This window comes from Mus caroli, unplaced genomic scaffold (assembly GCF_978045245.1).
Source record: "Mus caroli unplaced genomic scaffold, Mus_caroli_1 scaffold_8, whole genome shotgun sequence".
Taxonomy (NCBI): Eukaryota; Metazoa; Chordata; class Mammalia; order Rodentia; family Muridae; genus Mus; species Mus caroli.
The window spans coordinates 17,456,406-17,477,731 of NW_028227263.1; the positions used below are offsets into that span (position 1 = coordinate 17,456,406).

General features: G+C 47.9%; 2 protein-coding genes across 2 annotated transcripts in view; one reads left to right on the plus strand and one right to left on the minus strand.

The window, feature by feature from the left end:
* Ahsp (alpha hemoglobin stabilizing protein) lies at positions 1-6,148 on the minus strand. The gene is made up of 4 exons (XM_021169109.2): positions 6,049-6,148; positions 835-1,032; positions 576-650; positions 1-340 (listed from the first exon to the last, which is right to left on the minus strand). The coding sequence occupies exons 3-4, from the start codon at positions 648-650 to the stop codon at positions 107-109; spliced, it is 309 nt and encodes a 102-aa protein (XP_021024768.1). The 5' UTR covers positions 835-1,032; positions 6,049-6,148; the 3' UTR covers positions 1-106.
* The window catches only part of Rusf1 (RUS family member 1), a 27,255-nt gene continuing 11,261 nt past the window's right edge, over positions 5,333-21,326 (plus strand). Inside the window, exons 1-6 of the mRNA XM_021167034.3 lie at positions 5,333-5,700; positions 5,909-6,023; positions 13,035-13,080; positions 15,209-15,241; positions 15,356-15,461; positions 18,486-18,587. Of these exons, the coding sequence (XP_021022693.1) occupies positions 5,407-5,700; positions 5,909-6,023; positions 13,035-13,080; positions 15,209-15,241; positions 15,356-15,461; positions 18,486-18,587 (696 nt within the window). The 5' untranslated portion in view covers positions 5,333-5,406. The remainder of the gene's footprint in view (positions 5,701-5,908; positions 6,024-13,034; positions 13,081-15,208; positions 15,242-15,355; positions 15,462-18,485; positions 18,588-21,326) is intronic.

Below are 21,326 nucleotides of genomic sequence, written 5' to 3' on the forward strand. Positions count from 1 at the left end.
TTTATTGGCATGTCAAAGTACAGCAACATCTTGGGAGAACGGTCTGAAGATATAACACAGAGCCAAGAGTTTGGGGTTCTAAGACATGATGCCCAGAGTCTTTAAGCTATGAGGATGGCAGTGTACTGCTTGGGGGCTCTTTGGACTTCAGAAAGGTCCTGTATTTGGCTAGAAACTGGCTGCCCAGAGTACTCAGCTCTTGCTGGAATTCTGTCAGCGCCCTGTCTTGCTCCTCCTGCCCCCCAAGCATGAGCTTCTTGTAATAGTTGGTGTACAAGTTCACCCAGTCATGAACCACAATCACCATGTCTTCTTCAGAGATAAGAGGATCATCAAAGACCTGCGGGAGACGTGGGAGAGGAGAGAGAGTTGGTAAGGGAGGCTGTGGTCAGAGATGCGGAGTGCCAGGATGGTCTCCGAGAGGCTCACATCCTCTTTGTTTTGGATTTGCATCCCCCATTTCTAGATATTTGAATCAATGTCATCATTGCCCTTAGGTTTCAAATGAGCCTGCTCTGCCCTTCTAACACACACTCTCTCCATCTCTGACCTTGAAATAAAGTGCACAGGCTTACCTGCTGATCCAGCAGAACATTAAACTCCTTTATCCCTGTAGCGATCAGATCCTTATTGCTCTGAAAAGGGGCCATCTGCCAGGGAAAGAAAAATGAACTTTATTCTTTTCTCTCACGCCTGAATACCCTCCCCTCTCTCACGGCTGCCACCCCACCACCCCTGTTAAACATCCTCCACATTAAAGAGGGGAACCCCTTTCCCTAAACCTTTCAAGTCCTGCTCTGCTCTGAAGTTACATTGTCACAAGTGTGGGCTCACCTTCAAGTCTAATGGTGCTGAGCCTGCCTCATCCACAATCCTCGAGGTTTGTGTGTCTTCTGCACTAAGCGAGACACAGGCAGTCAGGAGTTAGTTTAAGAAGGCAACGCCCTGCCTTGCGGTCCTGAAGGAGTGTGATAGGTCATCCTAGGGTGGAGAAGGTGGGCGGTGAGGCTTCCCTGGAGTTAGAAAGATAGACTGCGGGAGAAAAATAGATAAATGAAGACAGAAAATGTAAGAAACAAACCAGGAACATCAGCTTGCCCTTTCCCCGACAACCCTACAACCAGACTCAGAATTCTAAGGAAACTAACATTAGGTAATGAGCACTTTTGCACCATACAAAATGCAACGGTGTTGCTTCTCCAATCTATGGCTGCCATATTAATAACAGTTTAGAAGCTGGGTAAGGAGGCAAAGGAGGAAGGAGAGTCAGGTCAAAGTTCTAGGTTACATCCAAACAAGACTTCGTTCTCAAAAAAAGGAGTTTATGCTACATGTATTCTTGTATGCCAGACACTTTTTCAAACATGCATTAAATACTTATTATAAAAACTCTTTTAGAAAGTGGAGGATACACTGACTGTGGATCCTAAGGTCTCCGGTTCAAATCCCAGCAACTGCTTGATGGCTCACAGCGGTTAAAACTGTTTTATAGCTTCTTAGCTTTTTATGGTGTCTGAAGACAGCTACAGGGAACTCATTTGTTTTAATAAATACATCTTTAACAAATATCATTTTCATTTTTTGGCTGGAGAGATGGCTCAGGGGTTAAGAGTACTGGCTCTTCTTCCAGAGGTCCTGAGTTCAATTCCCAGCAACCATGTAGTGGCTCACAACCATCTAATGGGATCCTAAGCCCTCCTCTGGTGTGTCTGAGGAGAACCACAATGTAGCCACATACATAGAATAAATAAATCTAAAAAGAAAAAAGAAAGTGGAGGATACATTCATAATGGAGCTTTCCCAATGAAATTATGTCTTTGCCTCAGTGGACCAAAGGAATCTTTGAATACTTGCCACAGTCTCCAAATGATGTGCAAATAGTTCTGGACTGGACTGGCGAGATGGCGACTTACTTGATGGCCAAGCTTGATGACCTGAGTTCAATTCCTGGGACCCACATAAGTTATCCTTTGACATTCATATGTACACCATGGTGTGTATGCATCTCTCTCTCTCTCTCTCTCTGCCCCCCCCCACATACACAAACAAACAAACAAATAAGTAAATATAGTATGTATCACTTGCCAAATCTGACTTAGACTGCTCCATGTAAAACCTGTTTGTCTCTCACCCTAACTCTATCTGGTATGTAGTAGTGTTCTTTCCATTTATCAGATGGAAAAACTGAATGCCAGAGAAACAATTGACTTTACCAAGATCTCACAGTTACAAACCTGTGTTTCATGTAAGTTTCCTGGGTAAATTCATTCACAGAAACTGGCTTGGAATTTTTCATTCTCCCAGGAAACACAAATTTTCATTAAAAGTGCCAGTTTATCTCATCCTTAGACAGACTCTGTGTGGGGTCAGATATGGTGGCTTGGGTTGGAAGAGTATGCCTCGCCACAGTTTGTGGTGGAGCCAGCAGTCCTCAGGAATCAGAAGTTTATAGAACGGAGCTGTTAACTGGAATCAAACGGCGTGGGGGCAGAGTGCCAAGAGTGTGTTCAAGAATTCCAGGCTAAGGAGCAACCATGTTTTATTTCTAATTTAAAGAAAAAAAAGAAGATGCTTTTGGTAAATTCCTCCTTTAAGGTCAGTTCCCTAAACTCGATGGGAAGTGGAACGGAGCCAAAGAAAAAGGGGTGAGCTCAGAGGGAGAGAGACCCTCTGGCATGGACCCCAACTCTACAGAGATCTCCCAGGAGAAGAAACTCAGGACTTCCCCTGCTTATGCGTCTTCTGACATAGTCCTGCAACCTCTTGATGTTCTTACCCCCAGGCATCCTTAGGGGCCTTTTAGAAATAATACCCTAATTTGGGGAAAGCCAAAGGGCAGAGAATCACTTCTCAGGGTGTGAGTGAACCAAACTGTCTACTTGTTACTTGAAAAAGCCAACCACTTGGGGACAAGTACTGGAGTGAAGGAAAGGGCTTGTTTGGAAAGCCAGAAAGCCAAGGAAACAAAGAGGCTGATGCTAATAAAAACTGGCAGGTGCTAAGAAAGGCTTTATAGAGAGGAGAGCAGAGCCACATGCAAGAAAGAGCTGATAGCCACATGCAACAAAGATCTGACAGCTAAAGACATTTTAAAAACAACCTCCTAAAGACTGGTGTTTTCTTGGTACCACTCCAGTGGCCCTATTTGGTTTAGTTGCTCTTAATTTTGAAGTCTTCAGCCTTGGAAGGGAAGAGAAATAAGCAAGTTTAAGTTAGACCAACCTTGTTCTAGACAAACGAGTTTTTAGTGACTAATATATCTGCATGCAGAGTTGGGCAGAAAAGGTCTGAAGCAAAGATTAAGGCAGCAAAGGACACAGAGACGCAGTGAAGGCAAAGACAATGCTGTTATTACATCTTGCTCTGGCTTCCCTCCAGTGCTCCAGCCCTTTTGTTCTCTAGTAAATGAATTCAGGTGAGACACACAGAGTGTAGTGTAGAAAATAGAGATTAGCACATAATAACAAGGGATGAGGGTGACAGTGGCCAGAGAGACCACTGTGGGGAGCATGTTCTCAAGGGGTGGGAATGGGCAACATCAGGGGAGCCATTTCTGTTATGTGTTTGTAGAGGTTGTTGCATGGCGCTTGGCTGGATTTGTTTAGGTTCCTCCTCAGTTCTAGCCCACTTCTACTCTTGGTAACCCTTCCTTAACCGGCTGTCTACTATCCTGTGCCTTATTTATTTATTTATTTATTTATAGAAAATTTTCTTGAAGATTTACTTATTTGTTTTATGTAAGTACACCGTCACTGCCTGCAGACACACCAGAAGAGGGCATGGGATCCCATTACAGATGGTTGTGAGCCACCATGTGGTTGCTGGGAATTGAACTCAGGACCTCTGGAAGAGCAGTCATGCTCTTAACCACTGAGTCATCTCTCCAGCTCCCCCCTCCCCCCAGTGCCTAATTTAAAAGGCATGATTTTCCTTCCCCTCTCCTCCTGGTAACTGCCAGGATTTCCACCTAACCTGTAATGTTAAACTAATAAACTGTCCTCAAGATTCCTGTGTATTCATTTTCTAAACTATTTTTTTTAAATCCTCTCTCTCTCTCTCTCTCTCTCTCTCTCTCTCTCTCTCTCTCTCTGTGTGTGTGTGTGTGTGTGTGTGTGTGTGTGTAGGTGCACATCCATGTGTTTGCCTGAAGAGGACCAGAAATGGTGTCTGCTCCCTTCTTCAAGTTGGAGTTACGTGTGGTTTGAACTACCTAACATGAATGCTGGGAACCCACTGCTGATGTCTTGGAAGAACTGGGAGCATTTAGCTAGTCAGTCTCCAAATCCCCTTATTAAGGAGCCCAAGTTCCCATGGGAACCTCGGTTTCCCCAGTAACAAAGTAACAACAAATGTTGGCAAAGAGCCCCTTACAGAATGTAAACTGCTCCAGCTGCTCTGAAAATCAAAAGGAAAAAAGAACAGACCTGCCTTGGGATTACAGCTCTACTACCTGTAGGTATACACCAAAGGACGCCATGTCCTACCACAGAAATACGTGTACATGTGTGTTTACTGCTGCAGAATTCGGAACAGCTAAGAAATGGAGTCAGCCCGGATCTCCCGGGAGACCCATGGATCACAAAATGTGGAGTTAGTGAGATTTTATTCAACCATAAAGAAAAGTGAGATAATAACATTTGCAGGAAAATGAGTTTAAAGACTGTTGCAGGAACACAAATGTCCCGTGTTTTCTCTCATATGCAAGTCCTAGATTTGGAATTTTATGTGTGTATGTGGGGGGTTGGGGGGGGTGGGGGGAGGACGGGCTGGGGTATAAGTCATGAAATTAGAAATGGGACCCTGAGGAGGGAAGAAGGGATCTTAACGAAATAGGAAGATAGAAATCATGTGACATAAAAGCAGCATTGGGGTCAGGAGGGTTGTGTGGAGTGGGTAAGTGGGTGTCCACATAGTAGGAGTCAGGCAAGAGAACAGGGGGAGGCGGGTGGTAAATAGGAACAACGGGAACAAAATATGCATCAGAATGCCATAATGAAGCTCATTAAGTCACAAGCTAACTTTAAAATTTTCAAAAACTCTATTGTCCTTGGCCTCACAAACAAACAAAAAAAAAGGCACTGCGACCTAGAGGGATACTCTTCAGTTACACAGCTAAAAGTTTGAGATCTGAGTGGAGTCTCCATCACAACTATTTCCCCAGGAAGCCATCTCTCCCTCTTCCGATTGGAGTTCAGAGTCAACGGGTCCCTATATTGCTCCTATGGTCCAAAGAACGATAGGTAGGCCAGGTGCAATCCTGGGGTGTGCCCCAGGAAGGCAGGACACACAATAATCGGAGTTCCAAGAGAGTAAAAGATTAGTGTCCTTCTGTGGCCACCGTAGCCAAACAGGAAATGTAGTTCGCCTAGCTTTTTGCCGCGTTGGACCGACTCGCTCAACTTGGGGATGGCTGACGCTGCGAGCCTACGGGCGCCTCTGTGCACGGAGCAGTTCGGCTCCGGAGCCCCCCGCGGCTGCAGCGCTGCCGCCGATGGGAGCCTGCAGTGGGACGGGGCTCGGCGCTGGGGCTGGCTCTCCCGGGCCCCGATAGCGAAACCTGGGCAGCACGCGGGTGGAGGCGGGGGACCCTGGGCAGCACTGACCGCTCTTTCGGGCCTCAGATCCGTGCTGCTGCCTCAGGGCTTCCCAGATAGCGTCAGCCCGGATTACCTGCCATACCAGCTGTGGGATTCTGTGCAGGTCCGGCTGGCCAATTGCTGTGGGGGCGGTTTATGGCTGGGGACCCGGGGAACAGGCCCCTGCAATCTGCATGTGCACATTGGAAGGCTAGGGTGCACTGCAGAGTCCTGACAGTTTTCCAGGTCCCACAGAACTAGTGAGAGCTGGGATAGATTAGTAGGCTCCGTGCTCCTGCCACCTCTCCTTATTCCACTTCTTTTCTCTCCAGGCCTTTGCTTCCAGCCTCTCCGGCTCTCTAGCCACCCAGGCAGTATTGCAGGGCTTAGGGGTGGGCAACGCAAAAGCCTCCGTTTCAGCTGCCACGTCCACCTGGCTCGTGAAAGGTGAGCTGGAACCTGGGAGCCTTACCTGTTGATCTCACCCCTGCTTCCTGTCTTTGGCCTCTTTTTCCTTCACTGCAAACCCTAGCCTTGCTGTCTTGAACTGTTCTGACCTCTAACAGTGGTTCTCGTGTGTGTGTGTGTGTGTGTGTGTGTGTGTGTGTGTGTGTGTGTGTGTTTGTGCGCGCGCGCGCCCGTGTGTACACATTTATGGTCTGCAGCCTGATTAGTACACAGAAGCTGCGAATCTTTGCCCATAGTTGGAATGCCCTCATCAGTGAATCAGCCTAAGTGGCTCACCTTGTTACCCATGCAAACTTCAGAATCCCGAAATCATCTGGGATCCTCCTTAAATTACCTTTAATCTTACTTTATGCAGGATTGCATAGACGTGCAGTTTATTACGTAAAAAAACCGCCAGCTTCCCGGGATGGTGAAAGTTGGATACTTCCAGTGGGCAAAGGGGCATGTGGCTGGTCCTAAATTGGTAGTTAAGGAAATGCTAAAATGCATTCTGACCCCTCTGGTGTACCTGACTGTGCTGCAGTAAGATTATAGTAACTGTGTGCTGAGAGTATACAGCCTTCTGAAAAAAGTCACTAAGAAAATCAAAGATAATCTAGTTCCATGCCTGCTGCCTGGTGAGGGAAGCAGACCAAAGGGAACTCAACACTTATTTCAAGTTTAGGAGGGCCCTTGGCTCAGTCTTCTGGCCTCTGTCTTTCCCTGTTATCCCCAGTGGTATTTAAATGAACCTTAGGGGCGGGGCAAGGGCATCCTGTTCTATCTTAGACCTCACCACTTCTTGGGTGAGCCTCCCTGGACTCTGTAGGTCAGGAGGCTTCTGTTTATGCTGACTGTTAGAACCCCACCGAGCACATTGTAACTAAGTATCTATCTCCCCTTGAAAGGGCATGTCAGAGCAGAGGTGACAGAGGGCTTCTTGGCCTCAGTGTCTCATCTTTTAATGATGCCAACCTCCACCACCACCACCACCACCACCACCACCACTTCCACTTCCACCACAACACATAGATGCTGGCAGTGTTTATTATATGCCAATCTTTGTGTTGCTGATTAGACCTCTTGGTGGCTGTGTGACAGGTAGTGCTGTTATCCCCACACTATAGCTGGGGAAACAGAGGTGCCCACGGTTACACACCTGCTGAGTTATAGGGCCTGGATCTGAGCCTAGGAGAGTTAGTCCTTTTCACAGCATCACACTGTGTTTAACGCGATCTTTTCCATTGCTCTCCTTTAGCCAATTCAAAACTGCGGTTGAAGACTGGGTCAGTAATTGGGTTTCTTAAGTGTCATTTCTAAGCATCCCATTCTTATCACCCGCATGATGCTAATCTATGTCTAACAGGTTTTTAAGAAAAGCGGAGGCCACTTCAAGATATGAAAGTACCTGCACTCGAGAACCTGTTACCAGTGTTAAAAGACACCCTCTTAATTAGAAAGGGTTTTACAAGCTTGTTTCCCTCAAGAGTGAGATGCTTATAAGCAGAGCACCGTATGAAAAGTACCCTTGGGATTTTTGTTGTTTGTTTTCTTTTTGACACAGGATCTTCTGTAGCCCAGGCTAGCCTAGATCTCCATGTATCGCTGGATATAACCCCCATGTCTTTACTTGGAGTTATAGGCATGCACTCATTAACCTGGCTTTGGAATGTATGTTGTAATCATTTTCAGGCAGGCATTGTCCTGGTTGGTTGGTTTGTTGTCAACTTGAAAGCAGCTAAGGTCACGGAGAAAAGGGAATCTCAGTTGAGAACATGGCCTCTCTAAGACTGCTCTGAGCCTGTGGGGAACAGAAGGGCCCAGGCCACTGGGCAGTGCCATCCCTGTGCATGTTGTCCTGGGGAATAGCCAGCAAGCAGCCCCCCACCCCATGGCTTCTGCTTTAGTTCCTATCTCCAGCTTCTTGCTGTGCTTCAGTTCCTGCCTTAACTTCATTCAGTGGACTGTGAGCCAGGAGAGTAAGCCAATAAACCCTTTCTTCTCCAAGCAGCTTGGAACCAACAATGGTAATATCTGTAGCAGTTGCTATTTTTTTTTTTTTATTATTTTTTTTTTTTTGGTTTTTTCGAGACAGGGTTTCTCTGTGTAGCCCTGGCTGTCCTGGCACTCACTTTGTAGACCAGGCTGGCCTCGAACTCAGAAATCCGCCTGCCTCTGCCTCCCGAGTGCTGGGATTAAAGGCGTGCGCCACCACGCCCGGCTCGCAGTTGCTATTTTAGTAGTCAGGTATAGGTCAGGCATTGTTGCCCCTCTTCCGTATAGGTCAGTGTGTCTCTTAGTGCCGACAGTAGCCAGTCCAGTGGAGTTATTTATTTCTCACGTAGAGGAACTCCAATGGCGTTATTTATTTCTCACATAGAGGAACTCCAAGCAGCCCCAGGCCAGCCGACTCTGTGTCTCCTTTTCTTAAATTTATTTTTTTGAAAATTTAATATGTGAATACTATGTTTACATAATTTATCTCCTCTTCTCCCTTCAGCACTCTTCCCCTTAAAATTCATGGCCTCTTATTTTTGAATTATTATTGTTACACACATACACACACATGCGCATGCACACACATCACTGAGTTCATTTTTGTTGGGATTAGACAACCTATCAAGGAGCATATATTTAGAGAAGATGGATTCTCCTAATCTCGGCAACTGTGAACTTCCTGTAGTTCTTTATCAGGGTTGGAGCCCCCTGCAGCCCCTCCTGTCCATGCTGGCATGTCAGCTGCTATCGTTGGTCAGGTCTTGTCTAGGCAACCATATTATTGAGATTTTGTGAGTTCAGCTTCTCTGACGTACATAGACAGCACCGTCTCAAAGCAGACATCCTGGCCTAGTAGAACTTCCCAGTGGCATTTAGTAGAAGTGTGAGCCTTTACTTGTTAGAAAAGGTTCAAAAAAATCATGCAAAGTGCTTAACATTTTGTGTCCCACTTGCGTTCTGTATTAACCTTAGTCCCCTTAGGCTTTCTGAGTAGGATTGAACTGTTTGGAGATACAAGTCTGGGAATACAGCAGAAGTGCGCATTTGACCTGCCATGGGCAAGACCCTGGGTTCTGTCTAGACATCTGGTGGAACTTTTAGGATACCTCCCGTATATCATCTGCAGATAGGGATCATTTGATTTCTTGTCCTAGTTGGATGCCTTTGGTTTCTTTCTGGTTAGCGCTTTAGCCCTACATTGAAAGGAGTCAGGAAAGCCCCATCTCAGTCGTGACGATGATGGGACTGCTTTGAGTGTTCTCTGTCGAGGATGATGTTGGCTGTGGTTTTGCCGTAAGAAGCCTTGGTTACACTGAGGTATCTTCCCTCTTTAGCACTTTATCATGAAGTCCTGTTGGGTTTTGTCAGGGGCCCTTTCTGCATCTCTTGATATGATCATGTGATTTTTGTCTCTGAAGTCCATTTATATGATTTATTATATGTATTGACACATATGTTGAGCCATTCTTGCATCTCTGGGATGAAGCCAACTTGATCTTGGTAGATGGCCTTTGTGTTGTCTGCCTATATTCTGTTTGCAAGTATTTTACTGAGGGTTTTACATGCGTGCTCCTGAGGGATATAGGCCTGTGGTTTTCTTCCCGTTGTTGTGTCTTTACTGTTTTGGTATTTGGAGTGATGCCGCTTCTTAGGAGAAGGGTGGAAGTGCTCCTCTGCTTCTGTTCTGGAATACTTTTCCCAACCGCTCGCTCTCAGGTTCTGCCTGACTTGAAGATAGGAGCCTGTATCTTATAGGCAACAGGTAGGTGGATTTTGATTCTTCATCTATTCAGCTAGCCCATGTCTTTTGATTGGAGAATTGAGACTATTAATATTTAAAGTTATTATTAAAAGGTATGTGTTGATTGTCGTATTTTTGTTTCTTTCTGTGTTCTTCGTCATATACTGTTTCAGTAATTACTGCTTCGTTTGTTTTGTTTTTATAGTCTCAGCTGTGTCATCTCATCTCTTTAGTCCAAAGTAGTGCTTCCAGAACTCTCTGTATGGCTGGGTTAGTGTACATGGGCTCTTTTATCCTGTTTCTTCATCAGTCTGCTGGGTACAGTAGCCTAGGCTGGCAGTAGGTCAAGTATGTTGCTCCAGGCCCTTCTGATTTTTAGTTTCCCTTGAGAAATGAGTTGTTATGCTGGTGGGCTTTCCTCTGTAAGTGACTTGGGATTTTCTTCTTGGAGCCTTCAGTGCCTGCTCTTTGTTCTGGATATTTAGTGCTTTAACTGCAGAGTGTCCTGGGAGTTTCTTCTCTGGTCTTATCTGTGTGGTATTCCACGTGCTCCTTGTATCTGTGTGAGTTTGTCTTTCCTTACATTGAGGAAGTCTTCTTCTATGATCTTGGTGAAGATCAACCAGGAATCCTTGTTTATTTGTTCCTATAAATTCAAAGATATGGTCTGTTCATGGTGTCTCACAGTTCTTCCATGTTCCTTTTATATGCTTTGATTGATTGATTGATTGGTGATTGATTGGTGTTCCTTGTGTGTGTGTGGTCTAACTCCTCTGCTCTATCTTCAGATCTTGGCATTCTACTTTCTGCTTGATCTATATACTTACACAATTTGAGTTTTTCAGTCCATCTTATTTTCAGTGTGAGTTCTTCAGTATTTAGATCTCCTCACTGAATTATATTTCAGATACTGAGTTGTCTCCGTCAGTGCTTTCTTGGACATCATTCAGGCATTTACTGCCATCCTCCTTAAGTTGATTGAGTTGATTTTTGAGGCTTTCGTAACCTCCTTGCATTCTTGAATGAGGTTTGCGATTGTTCTTTTATGTTTGGTGTCCTGGGTTGACGTAGTCCTCACTGGAGGACGACGGGATCTGAGTGGGGATGGATTCTGTCGGCCGTTGCTGTTGCTGGGTTTCTGATGTGACTTAGATGCTTTGAGTCTTGTGTCTGATGTGAGATTATGGCCTGCCTTAGGTTGAGCCAGTGCAGGAACTGCATGATCAAAACTAGATTAGGGACACCCGATGAACAGCTGCTGGATTGGAACTGGACCTTCCTGTGTGGGGATGTCATGAAGGTTGGTGTAGTCAGAGGAACTCAGCAGGCAAACGTGGTGCCAAGCACTACACACCCAGACCTGGGCCTCCAAGTGTGGCATTGGCTCAGGAATGGTTGGGGTCAGAAATTCACCAGGCAAAGGCAGTTTGCAGGCTGTGTGTCCTGTGCTTTTTTTTTTTTTTTTTTAAAGATTTATTTTATGTTTGTGAGTACACTGTTGCTCTCTTCAGACACACCAGAAGAGGGCATTGGATCCCATTACAGATGGTTGTATTCCACCATGTGGTTGCTGGGAATTGAACTCAGGACCTCTGGAAGAGCAGTCGGTGCTTTTAACCACTGAGCCATCTCCCCAGCCCCAGTGTGTCCTGTTCTTAACTGCCAATGTTTGGCAGGCATTTTACAGTAGTTTCACATATAATTTGTGGACGGGTAATTACTAATTTATCAGTTGGACTAAAGAAGGCGAAGAGGAGGTGAGAATTAAATTTCCTATTCTGGTAGACAATATTGGCTTTTGGATAATAGGTAGGACATTATGTCATTATTTTACCATAATGCCACTTTCCAGACTGTGTTGGGGCCCCAGGGACTGCTTCTATTGATCCATAGACCTCCCCTCGTCTCCGTCAAATGGTCTGGGGAGGATGTATGCCCTTTGATGTAAGTACAAAACTAAAAGGAAAACGTGGAGCCTGCCTCAGTGACTCTCTCAGAAGCAGTAATCTCACCATTTTCAAGATAACAAACGGATCTAATATAAAAATCTGAAACATAAAATTTTGTATATAATCTAATGTCCTTGAAGGAAAGCAGTTCAAGTGAAAACTTGTACTGTATAGAGAGTTGGGTACCTATGAAGTTGCTTTGATGGGTATTCTGGGTCCAGGCGAGGGACAGAAACGGAGAGGTAGAGAGCCTGAGTAGGAGTGTGTCGTACACATGAGATCTGTTGGGAGATTGTGGTCGTGAGGGAAGGTAGACCCCGTGTTCCCATGACACCAGTCTTTCAGGAAAGCTGGGAAAACAGTTGTTATAAGATGCTCCAGTCCATTCGTGTGTCTCCCTTGAGACTCAGTTGCTTTGTCTGTGAAATAGGATGATCCTTCCCAGACTTCCAGGAGGGTTGGTGGTTGTCCGTCGGAGTTCTCAGAAACATCCCCTAAGCCCGAGGTCCTGCATGTCTAGTAGAAGGCACGCAAGCATGGAGGTTATGCAAGTACAGCCTTCTCACATGAAGGTCTCTGCCCTCAAACTCAAACAAAACGGAGTCCTCCCCTCCTCGGTCTGTCCCTCCCAGCTGTCCGGCTGTCTGCTTCTAAACCATTCCTTCCCCGTGATCCTCCTGCATGGCCGGATGGCCGCTCTTTCCACGCAGGGCACAGGCTGAATTTGCAGGTGCCTTGTGGGCCAGACAACTTTACCTTTCGCAAAGTTACTCAGCCCTACCACTTGGTTACAGCGACAGCTATAGACAAACTTTGGCATACTCGTACCAAGTACATATGTGTTCCTCAACACGAGAGCTTTCTGAAAAGCACATTGCGCTGTATGTAGTTTCTGTGAGTTAGTCTTTCATACACTATTATGTCGATGTGAATAGCTGGTTCGGGTGGTTTTCACTACTGTCTAATATGCTACCGAGTAGATCTCCCAAGATTTTGTGCATCCCCTCATCTATAAACATTTGCATTATCTCAAGCTTTTGCTGTGATTAGCAGCATTGCAGGCTGAGGAGGCAGCTCCGTGTGTTCAGAGCCCATCTAGCGATGCTACAAACAAGATTTCTTGCTTAATCTGTACACAGTGAAAAGCTGCTGACCTTAGCGTACCCCTCAGCCTTAAATCTGTCTAGAATTTATCACACCAGATGTTTTCCCAAGTGCAGCATGACCCGAAGTGGATCAGTGATTCAGTGCCAGTGTCTGCCTTACCCTGAAATCTCCTGAGTTCCCTCCTTGCCCTTACCAAGGCACTCTTCTCATCCCCAGATTCAACTGGCATGTTGGGCCGTATCATCTTTGCCTGGTGGAAGGGGTAAGTTTGTTTTTCTTCTGCAGTCAGCTGATTCCAGTAGCACTTCCCAGTGCCATTTAGTGGTAGTAGTGAGGCTTTACTTGCTAGAAAAGATTGAATGAGAAGAACTATGCAAAGTGCTTAACATTTTGTGTCCCACGTGCATTCTGTATTAACCTTAGTCCCCATAGGCTTTCTGGGTAGGATTGAGCATTTTGGAGATGCAAGTCTGGGAATATAGCAGAGGTGAGCGTTTGACCTGCTGTGGGCAAGACCCTGGGTTCAGTCCCCTAAACTGACAAGAGGAAGATGACAAAGGTACATTTCAAGATGTGAAATACGCCTAGAAGAGGGAAGTTATTTTCTCAGTTCTCACTCTGTAATTGTTGGGGTGGGACTGAAGCCTTTCCTCTTTCCATAGCATCAGGCTGGGTAGGTGTGAAGAGTGTCCATGTTTTAGCAACTCCACGGTGCGTATATAGTATGCCCGGCCTGGAAGGACTCCCTCTCCCTCTGAAAGATTCCAGAGAAAGATCTGGAGCTAACAGTGCAGATTCTGGGCTGGACTACCCTGCAACATCTCCTAACACTAAGTTCTTAGGTGCTTATGCATGGGCCAGAGGATAACCAACTCTGTAGAATGGAGACAGAGGGGTAGCCACCTGCAGTGTTGTAGAACAGAATACCCTACGCCTGGATATTGGGGGGGGGGCAGCATTTCCCTTGGTCTTCTTCCCACCTACCCATTGTTCTGTGAGCCAAGAGAGCCTGCACTGTCTGTGACCTGAAATTATACCAAATTGGGTATTAAGCAGTTCCAAGTGTACAGACTTTGACTTAGTTACCTTTGAAAGAAGCAAAGAGAAAAGGAGAATCGTCCAGGAATAGCCTCTTCAGAGAGTGGGAGAACTGTCAATAAACAGAATGTTTCCTCAGAGCCAGTACAGGCGAGATACCCAGCACTCACTGAAGACGTTCCCAGATAAGGATCATATTTCAGGGGACTGGGAATATTGGAACAAAACACTGCTCAGAGAGGCAGATAGAAAATCACCTTTCAGGAGAGCTTCATCATGAGAGAGCTCCCCACCTTGCAGTAGGAGACCACTTAGGAAACATATAGCATCCTGCCAAGGACAGCATGGTGGGGCTCCAACTGAAAGGAGCAGGCCTTCCCTTCAAAACCCAGAGAGGAGTGAGGTGAGGAGAGGTGGCAGCCATGCGCAATGTAATAAAGGGGTGCGGGGTTGGGGGGCACAGCGGGGCAAAGGGGAAAACCTCAAGTCTCCCAAACAGCAATCTGACCTTCATCAATTTTTCAGAGGCGTGGTAGAAGTTCTACACCATGTGACTTAGTTTGGCCCAGTCTTTTGCTAAGGGAAATGGAGCCAGCACTAGATCGGACTGTGAACTTATCTTGCAGCTGAGTTGAGAAGGGCTACAAGGCCTTTCTTCCCCACTGTTATCAGAGAGCTGCAGAAGGGTGTCGCCCAGTTTCTGGGGAGGGGAAAAGCAGCTAAAGAATTCCTGATCTCACAGTGACAGGGAAGTGTAAGTAAGGAGCCGTTTCTGCCCAGACCTCCAAGACCAAAGCACAAAGGAGATTGATTCGTCCCAGAGGGACAAAGGGCAGGGAGTGAGGGACAAAGACAGGAGGGAGAGGACTAGGGAGAAAGGGCATCTGTCCCGGAGTGAGGACAAAGGACTGCCTCTGGACAGAGGAGACAGATGTGGCCCATGGGAAAACAGCAGTTAATAAAGGTACAAAGGGAGCCCCGTGTTAGGATGAGGTATTTAATCTTCATTGGGCATCTTGACTAGGGGACAAAGGGGGCTTTTGATTGCTGGACTTCAATACTGTGGTGGCCGGTTCTTGGTGGTCAGTCTCAGGAGGAGGCAGTGCCCAAATAAGGGAGCAGACCCTGGTAGCTTCCTTTAGGAATGTAACCTAACAATTTTTAGCAAGGCAGAAGGGAGTACGGCCTGCCAGAGCCGTGTGGGCACGCCGTGGGCACGCTGGAGCTGCCCAGAGCCCCTTCAGTATATTTCCACCCTGAGCCCTGTAGACCTGACTGTGACCTGACAACTCCTTACAGCCCACAGCAGTTTTCCTGTGTTCTAAATTGCAACAACCTCTTATCCCCAACAGGAGCAAACTGGACTGTAATGCCAAGCAGTGGAGGTGAGAAGAGAGGAGGGGTGGGGAGGAGGGTTGGGGAGGAGGGGTGGGGAGGAGGGAGGATCTGCTGTTATAAAGTCTCCGGTTTGTGACCTCTAACCTCTGATCTTCCCACAGGCTCTTTGCCGACATCCTCAATGATGTAGCCATGTTCCTAGAGATTATGGCTCCCATGTACCCAATCTTTTTCACCATGACTGTCAGTACCAGCAACCTAGCCAAGGTACCCACCTCTGGGACACTTCTCTACCTGAGATACCATCCTTACCGATGCCATATGTGGCTTACCCAGTCCCTGTACTGGAGGAAGTTCGAAAAGGACCAAGTTCATATGTTTCTACTGAGACACAGACAAGTTTTCTGATCCTCTGACCAGACAGCCCTTGTGCCTCAGCCAGCCTGTGCAGGGCCATGTTGGAGCACACGCTGGTGAGGGTGCTCTGAGCTGAGAGTGAAGGGTGGTCCAACACCAGAATCTAGGGGCTAGCTTCCCGCCACTTGTCATTCTTCAGTAAAACATCTTTATAGTGCCTACTGCATGGATGACCCAGGCCACAGACTCTCCCATCTTTAACGGAAATGGCACATAATTACACAGATAGCTATGGGGTTACAGTTCTGAGCATACCAGGTGAGGAATGGTCTTGGGATGTAGAAAGGCTCTACCTGAGGCTGAGTCCCGAAGGAGAAGAGTTTATGATCCCAGGACCAAGAAATCACACACACACACACACACACACACACACACACACACACACACACACACACGAGAGAGAGAGAGAGAGAGAGAGAGAGAGAGAGAGAGAGAGAGAGAGAGAGCGCAATGGCACAAATCACCACTGAAGCTGGTGGGGTTCACTTGCCCTCACAACACCTTCAGATGAGGAGACAGGCCCAGCAGGGTCAGAAAACACATCACTACAGTCAGGTATTTAGAGCTGTAAAGCCCTAAGACTCAGTACCGGGCACATTATACCGCAGCCAAGCAGCCAAGCCACGGGCACTTTTGGTATTTGGGGTAAAGCAGTCTTTTTGTTTAGGACAGGCAGTAAATGCTGCACACACCTTAACTTCCGCCCCTGATTTTATCATCAAGGTAGGAAACCCCAGAGAAGATACTGCTGTAGCTGGGGACTGTGACTTCTGGCATATCTTTCAGACTCGGCAGCAAACTCTGCCTCTGAGACCCGTGTCTGTCAACTACTGTCCCAGAGCAAGGTTCTGTCTTTCCCCTTAAGATCGGTCATGGCAGAGTTTGAGTCTGTGACCAGCACTCCCTCCACAGCTACAGCAGCCAGAAGCTGGCTGTCACCCTTACCTCCTCACCTCAGCTGTCGCTTTCCGCTCAGATCTTCCGGTTTTCCTCCTGCTTCCCACCGTTCATCCCCCTCCCTCACTGGCAGCCCCTCTGCTGGACAAGCTCCTTCCCAGGGAGTCTGTAGCCCTTTTCACAGCCGGATGCTCTCTTGAAAGTCAGTTGTACAGGGAACTTTTATTCTCCTGTAGTAACTGTCATGTCCCAGGCTCACGGCGTCTGTCTTCCAACCTAGTCCTGAAAGCTCCCAGCTTCCATACAATCTTGTCTAGGCCTAGGTGTTCAGCCTCTGAGACTTACTGCTAAAAATGCTCACCTTTTCTTGTTCTTCCTGAGCTCTGACTGCCTGGTTCAACTCAGCTGTTCTGGCTCAAACTCCTCTCCAAGCTCACTGATTCAGTCTGGCTTGCTCTGCTTGGCCTCAAAGTAACTCTAGCAATCTTTTCTATTCTTCTGGCTCCTTCTTGTTCTCTTTTAACCCGTGACTGCAGAACTGTCCTGGTCAGACTGCATCCTCTGTCTGCAATGTTCCCTTGAGCAGCTTCCCTCTCCTCTCTCTTCTCAGGAGAGTTGGGTAGATCCCATTCTGTCAGATCTTTCCTTGATCTGTCACTTTGTCTGCCACTCAATTAGACATCACTATCAAACATGGGTGCCTCGTTCTACAAGCTAACTCTACCTTCATTGTCTGGGGTTGAAGGCGTGCACTACCACACCTGCACTTAAGCTTTTCTTTGCCTGATACGTAAGTGCTCTGTAGCAGGCTGGCCTTGAACTCAGAATTTTGCTTACCTCTGTACCTTGGGATTAAAGGTGTATCTGTATTCCAGCTGGATCACACAGACCTAGAACATCTTTGGACGTGATCTCTGGCCAGAGCAGCCTTGTTCTGAATTAAAATTTCTCTAGGGTCAGTGGGCCATCAAGGTGCAGTAACCAAACCTGCCCACCTGGCTTCAGGGGAGCAGGGGCTCTCACAGATTCTCCTCTGACATCCATGCATGCATCAGCACGTGTGTGCATGTGCACACACACAATAGTAAACGTAGGTCTCAAATTAGGTTACTTGCCTGAGCCATTGCTCTCTGGAAACCTTAAAGGCTTCCAGTTTTCTATTTGGAACCAGACTGTTCCCTGCCAGTCACTTGAGCCTCATCTTACACCACTTCTCTCTTGATTTTGAATAAATTAGTTCCTCCGCCTTTATAGCTATACTTAAGCTTCATCAAAAAACTGTCTGTCATCATTCTGTGTCTGTCATCTACAAGAGACTCGATGATCAAAGTTATCAGTGGCTCTAGTTGCTTTCTAGAGATCTCAGGAGAGATGTAAGTACGTTAATCCAGGGCCACTGGAGTAAGTGTGGACCTGCCTGAAGTGCTCAGTGGACAGGAAGAAGAAAGGACTTATAAGGAGGCAGACTGTAAGCGTGAAGTCAAAGACCAGACTGGACCTTATCGATCAGTCAGAGAGAGAGAGGATGCAGCCAAAGCAAGCCAAGGAGATGAGAGGTGTGGCTTTAAAACGACCCCAGCAGGGTGCACCCCTGTGATTCTAGTATCATGGGGTCCAAGTTAGGACTATTACAAGTTCTAGGGCAGCCTAGGTTACATGGCAAGACCCTGATTCAAAGAGGGCAAAAAGATCCTTGGGGAAAGGAAGTTGGAATTTCCTACAGTCAGGGTCACAGGGTAATAATAGCTGGCAAGGCTTCCCTTTTCTCTTGGAACAACTTCGGGAACAGGTTTTTAAAGATTCAGTAGTAAGAACTAAAAGCCAAGGACTGCATTGGGTGTTTGCGGAAGGGAGGTGTCACTAGAGACCCGCTTTTCTCTGGCTGGGGTGAGTTACCTATGCGCTCGCCCACAGGAGGGCCTGCCTTTCCACAGCACAGACTGCCCTGACCTTCACTCTTCTCTTTTCCCCACCCAGTGCATTGTTGGTGTGGCTGGCGGGGCCACTCGAGCTGCACTGACCATGCACCAGGCCCGAAGGAACAACATGGCAGATGTGTCAGCCAAGGACAGCAGCCAGGTGAGCACAGGCACGGGAAGCCGTTTGAGTGAGGTGGGGAAGGGTCCAGGGCCCACCACAGTTTAGAAGTACAAAAAGAGACTTCCAAGTGTCCCTGGGAAGGAGGTGAGTAGGGGGCGTACAGAGAGAAGCGTAAGTGGCCCTGCTGTTACCTGGTGGGGTCAGCCATATCCCCACTGAGGTGTACTCAGCATGTGAGGTTGTTAGGATGCCAGCCAGAGGCCTCCACTGAGTTGGAAGGTCCTCTGGCCCAGTACTCTCCTCTGACAGAGGGAGTCTGAGCAGAATGGCATTGGGAGGGATAGCCCTGAGACTGGACTCCACAGGTCTTACATTTTGTCCCAAGCTCTGTGCTAAGTGCCCTCTGGGTTTCATTATTTATTTCACACCCTGTAAAGTCGGCACTTTTATGACCCTCGTCTCACTGTAGAGGAACGTAAGGCCTGGACAGGTCCCAGAAATGTGACGTGCTGATTTTGCTGTTGTTTACTTGTTTACTCCTTGTAGTTGGTGACCCTGAATCAGCTAGGAAGGAGCCCGTCCTATCCAGTCCTGTTCTGGCCTCGGTCGGCCGTTTTGAGCACTGAACCGTTTTGCTCAGTGCTCATAAACTAGTATTTGTAAAGCCTACCTATGTCTTCTCCAGGAACTTATTCAGTCTTTCTATTGTTAATGTACCCATTGTGACCATTTCACAGATAAGAAAATAAAGAGCAGAAAGGCTCAAAGTCCATCTAGATACCCTTGGGGAAGTCCCTCTGCCCAGGGAAAAGGTTGGACTAAGTCAAACAAGTGAAAACCAGGCCCTCCTCACCAGCTTCTCCAGCTTCTTGTGTTAGTTCTCCCTGCCTCCCAGTCCTGCCTCAGCCCCCAGGCTTTGTTTCTGTAGAGCGTCCTCAGTCAGGCAGAAGTGCATCTCGGGGGCTATTCAGACCACGTGCTCAGTCCCATAGCTGGCTCCTGCGTCCTGCAGGGAAAGTCAGGCTTCCTTTGGGGGTTCTTAGTCTCGTTAATAAAATGATTTATAAACTGACTCGGTGTAGACAAGGGAGCACAGAGAGGAAACTCCTGGAATAACTGCTTTAGTATGGGGAAGGTTTTTATTGTAGATAGGAGAGAGAAAACAGAGAGCGGAGAAGAAACTGAACATGGCCAGGGCTATCTTCCAGAGAGCCGAGAGAGCAGAAAAGAATAATGGAGATAGCAAGGCACAGAGAATAGCAAGATAGCAAGAGTGATGGAATAGCAAGAGTGGGGAGAGTGGGGGTATAAAAGGGGCCAGCAGGCTAGTGTGGGGGCAGCCTGCTTAGTGTGGGGGCAGCACGCTAATGTGGGGGGGGCAGCAGGCTAGTGTGGGGGCACGCATGCTAGTGTGGGGGCAGAACGCTAATGTGGGGGGGCAGCAGGCTAGTGTGGGGGCAGCATGCTAATGTGGGGGGCCAGCATGCTAGTGTGGGGGCAGCCTGCTTAGTGTGGGGGCAGCACGCTAATGGGGGGGCAGCAGGCTAGTGTGGGGGCAGCATGCTAGTGTAGGGGCAGCAGGCTAGTGTGGGGCAGCAGGCTAGTGTGGGGGCAGCAGGCTAGTGTAGGGGCAGCAGGCTAGTGTGGGGCAGCATGCTAGTGTGGGGGCAGCAGGCTAGTGTGGGGGGCAGCAGGCTAGTGTGGGGGCAGCAGGCTAGTGTAGGGGCAGCAGGCTAGTGTGGGGACAGCATGCTAGTGTGGGGCCAGCATGCTAGTGTAGGGGCAAGCATACTAGTGTGGGGGCAAGTACATTAGTGTGGGGGTTAGCATGCTAGTGTAGGGGCAGCAGGCTAGTGTGGGGCCAGCATGCTAGTGTAGGGGCAAGCATACTAGTGTGGGGGGCAGCATGCTAGTGTGGGGACAGCATGGTAGTGTGGGGACAGCATGCTAGTGTGGGGGCTGCATGCTAGTGTGGGGGCAGCAGGCTAGTGTGGGGGCAGCAGGCTAGTGTGGGGGGAGCAGGCTAGTGTGGGGGCAGCAGGCTAGTGTGGGGTCAGCATGCTAGTGTGGGGGCTGCATGCTAGTGTGGGGGCAGCAGGCTAGTGTGGGGGGAGCAGGCTAGTGTGGGGGCAGCAGGCTAGTGTGGGGTCAGCATGCTAGTGTGGGGGCTGCATGCTAGTGTGGGGGCAGCAGGCTAGTGTGGGGGGAGCAGGCTAGTGTAGGGGCAGCAGGCTAGTTGGGGGGGGGCAGTAGGCTAGTGTGGGGGCTTTGAATTGTGTAATAAGTACTTGTGAGTAGGGACTTCTGCCAGAGGCAAGGGAAGTGATTCCTTTTGGGGACAGAAAATCTATTTCACACGGTCCCAAGGAATGTTGGCTTTTTTTCTCTAACACCAGCAACCCTTCTGTAGCCAGCTTTCACTACTTTCTGACCATATGGCCTGCCTGAGAGCAACACTCAGGAGGAAGCACAGGCATAATTAGTTTAAGAGATAAGAGAAATACACTGCACAGGTTAGGTGGAAATCCCAGTAGCCTCCGGGAGGAGGGGTGGAGAAAAGGTTAATACCCTTTAGTGTGGAATGGAAATAGCTTATTAAGAGAAGAAAAAGCACTCCTAAGAATAGAAGTGGCTAGCAAGTTAATAGACAGTCCAAAAGGCATCCAGCCATGCGGCGTGTAGTACAGAGTCTTTATAGCCCCCTCTTGTCCGTGCCTGGCAGGCTTTGTTTCCCGAATACTCTGGGTGAGAAAGGGCAGAGGTGAGGAAGGGCAGAGG

What these genes read in the sequence shown, in the direction of transcription:
- Ahsp (XM_021169109.2), bottom strand. Translation starts at nt 650, where the DNA reads ATGGCCCCTTTTCAGAGCAATAAGGATCTGATCGCTACAGGGATAAAG. An exon ending in ATGTTCTGCTGGATCAGCAG is followed by an intron (nt 341 to 575) that starts GTAAGCCTGTGC and finishes CGTCTCCCGCAG; the next exon opens with GTCTTTGATGATCCTCTTAT.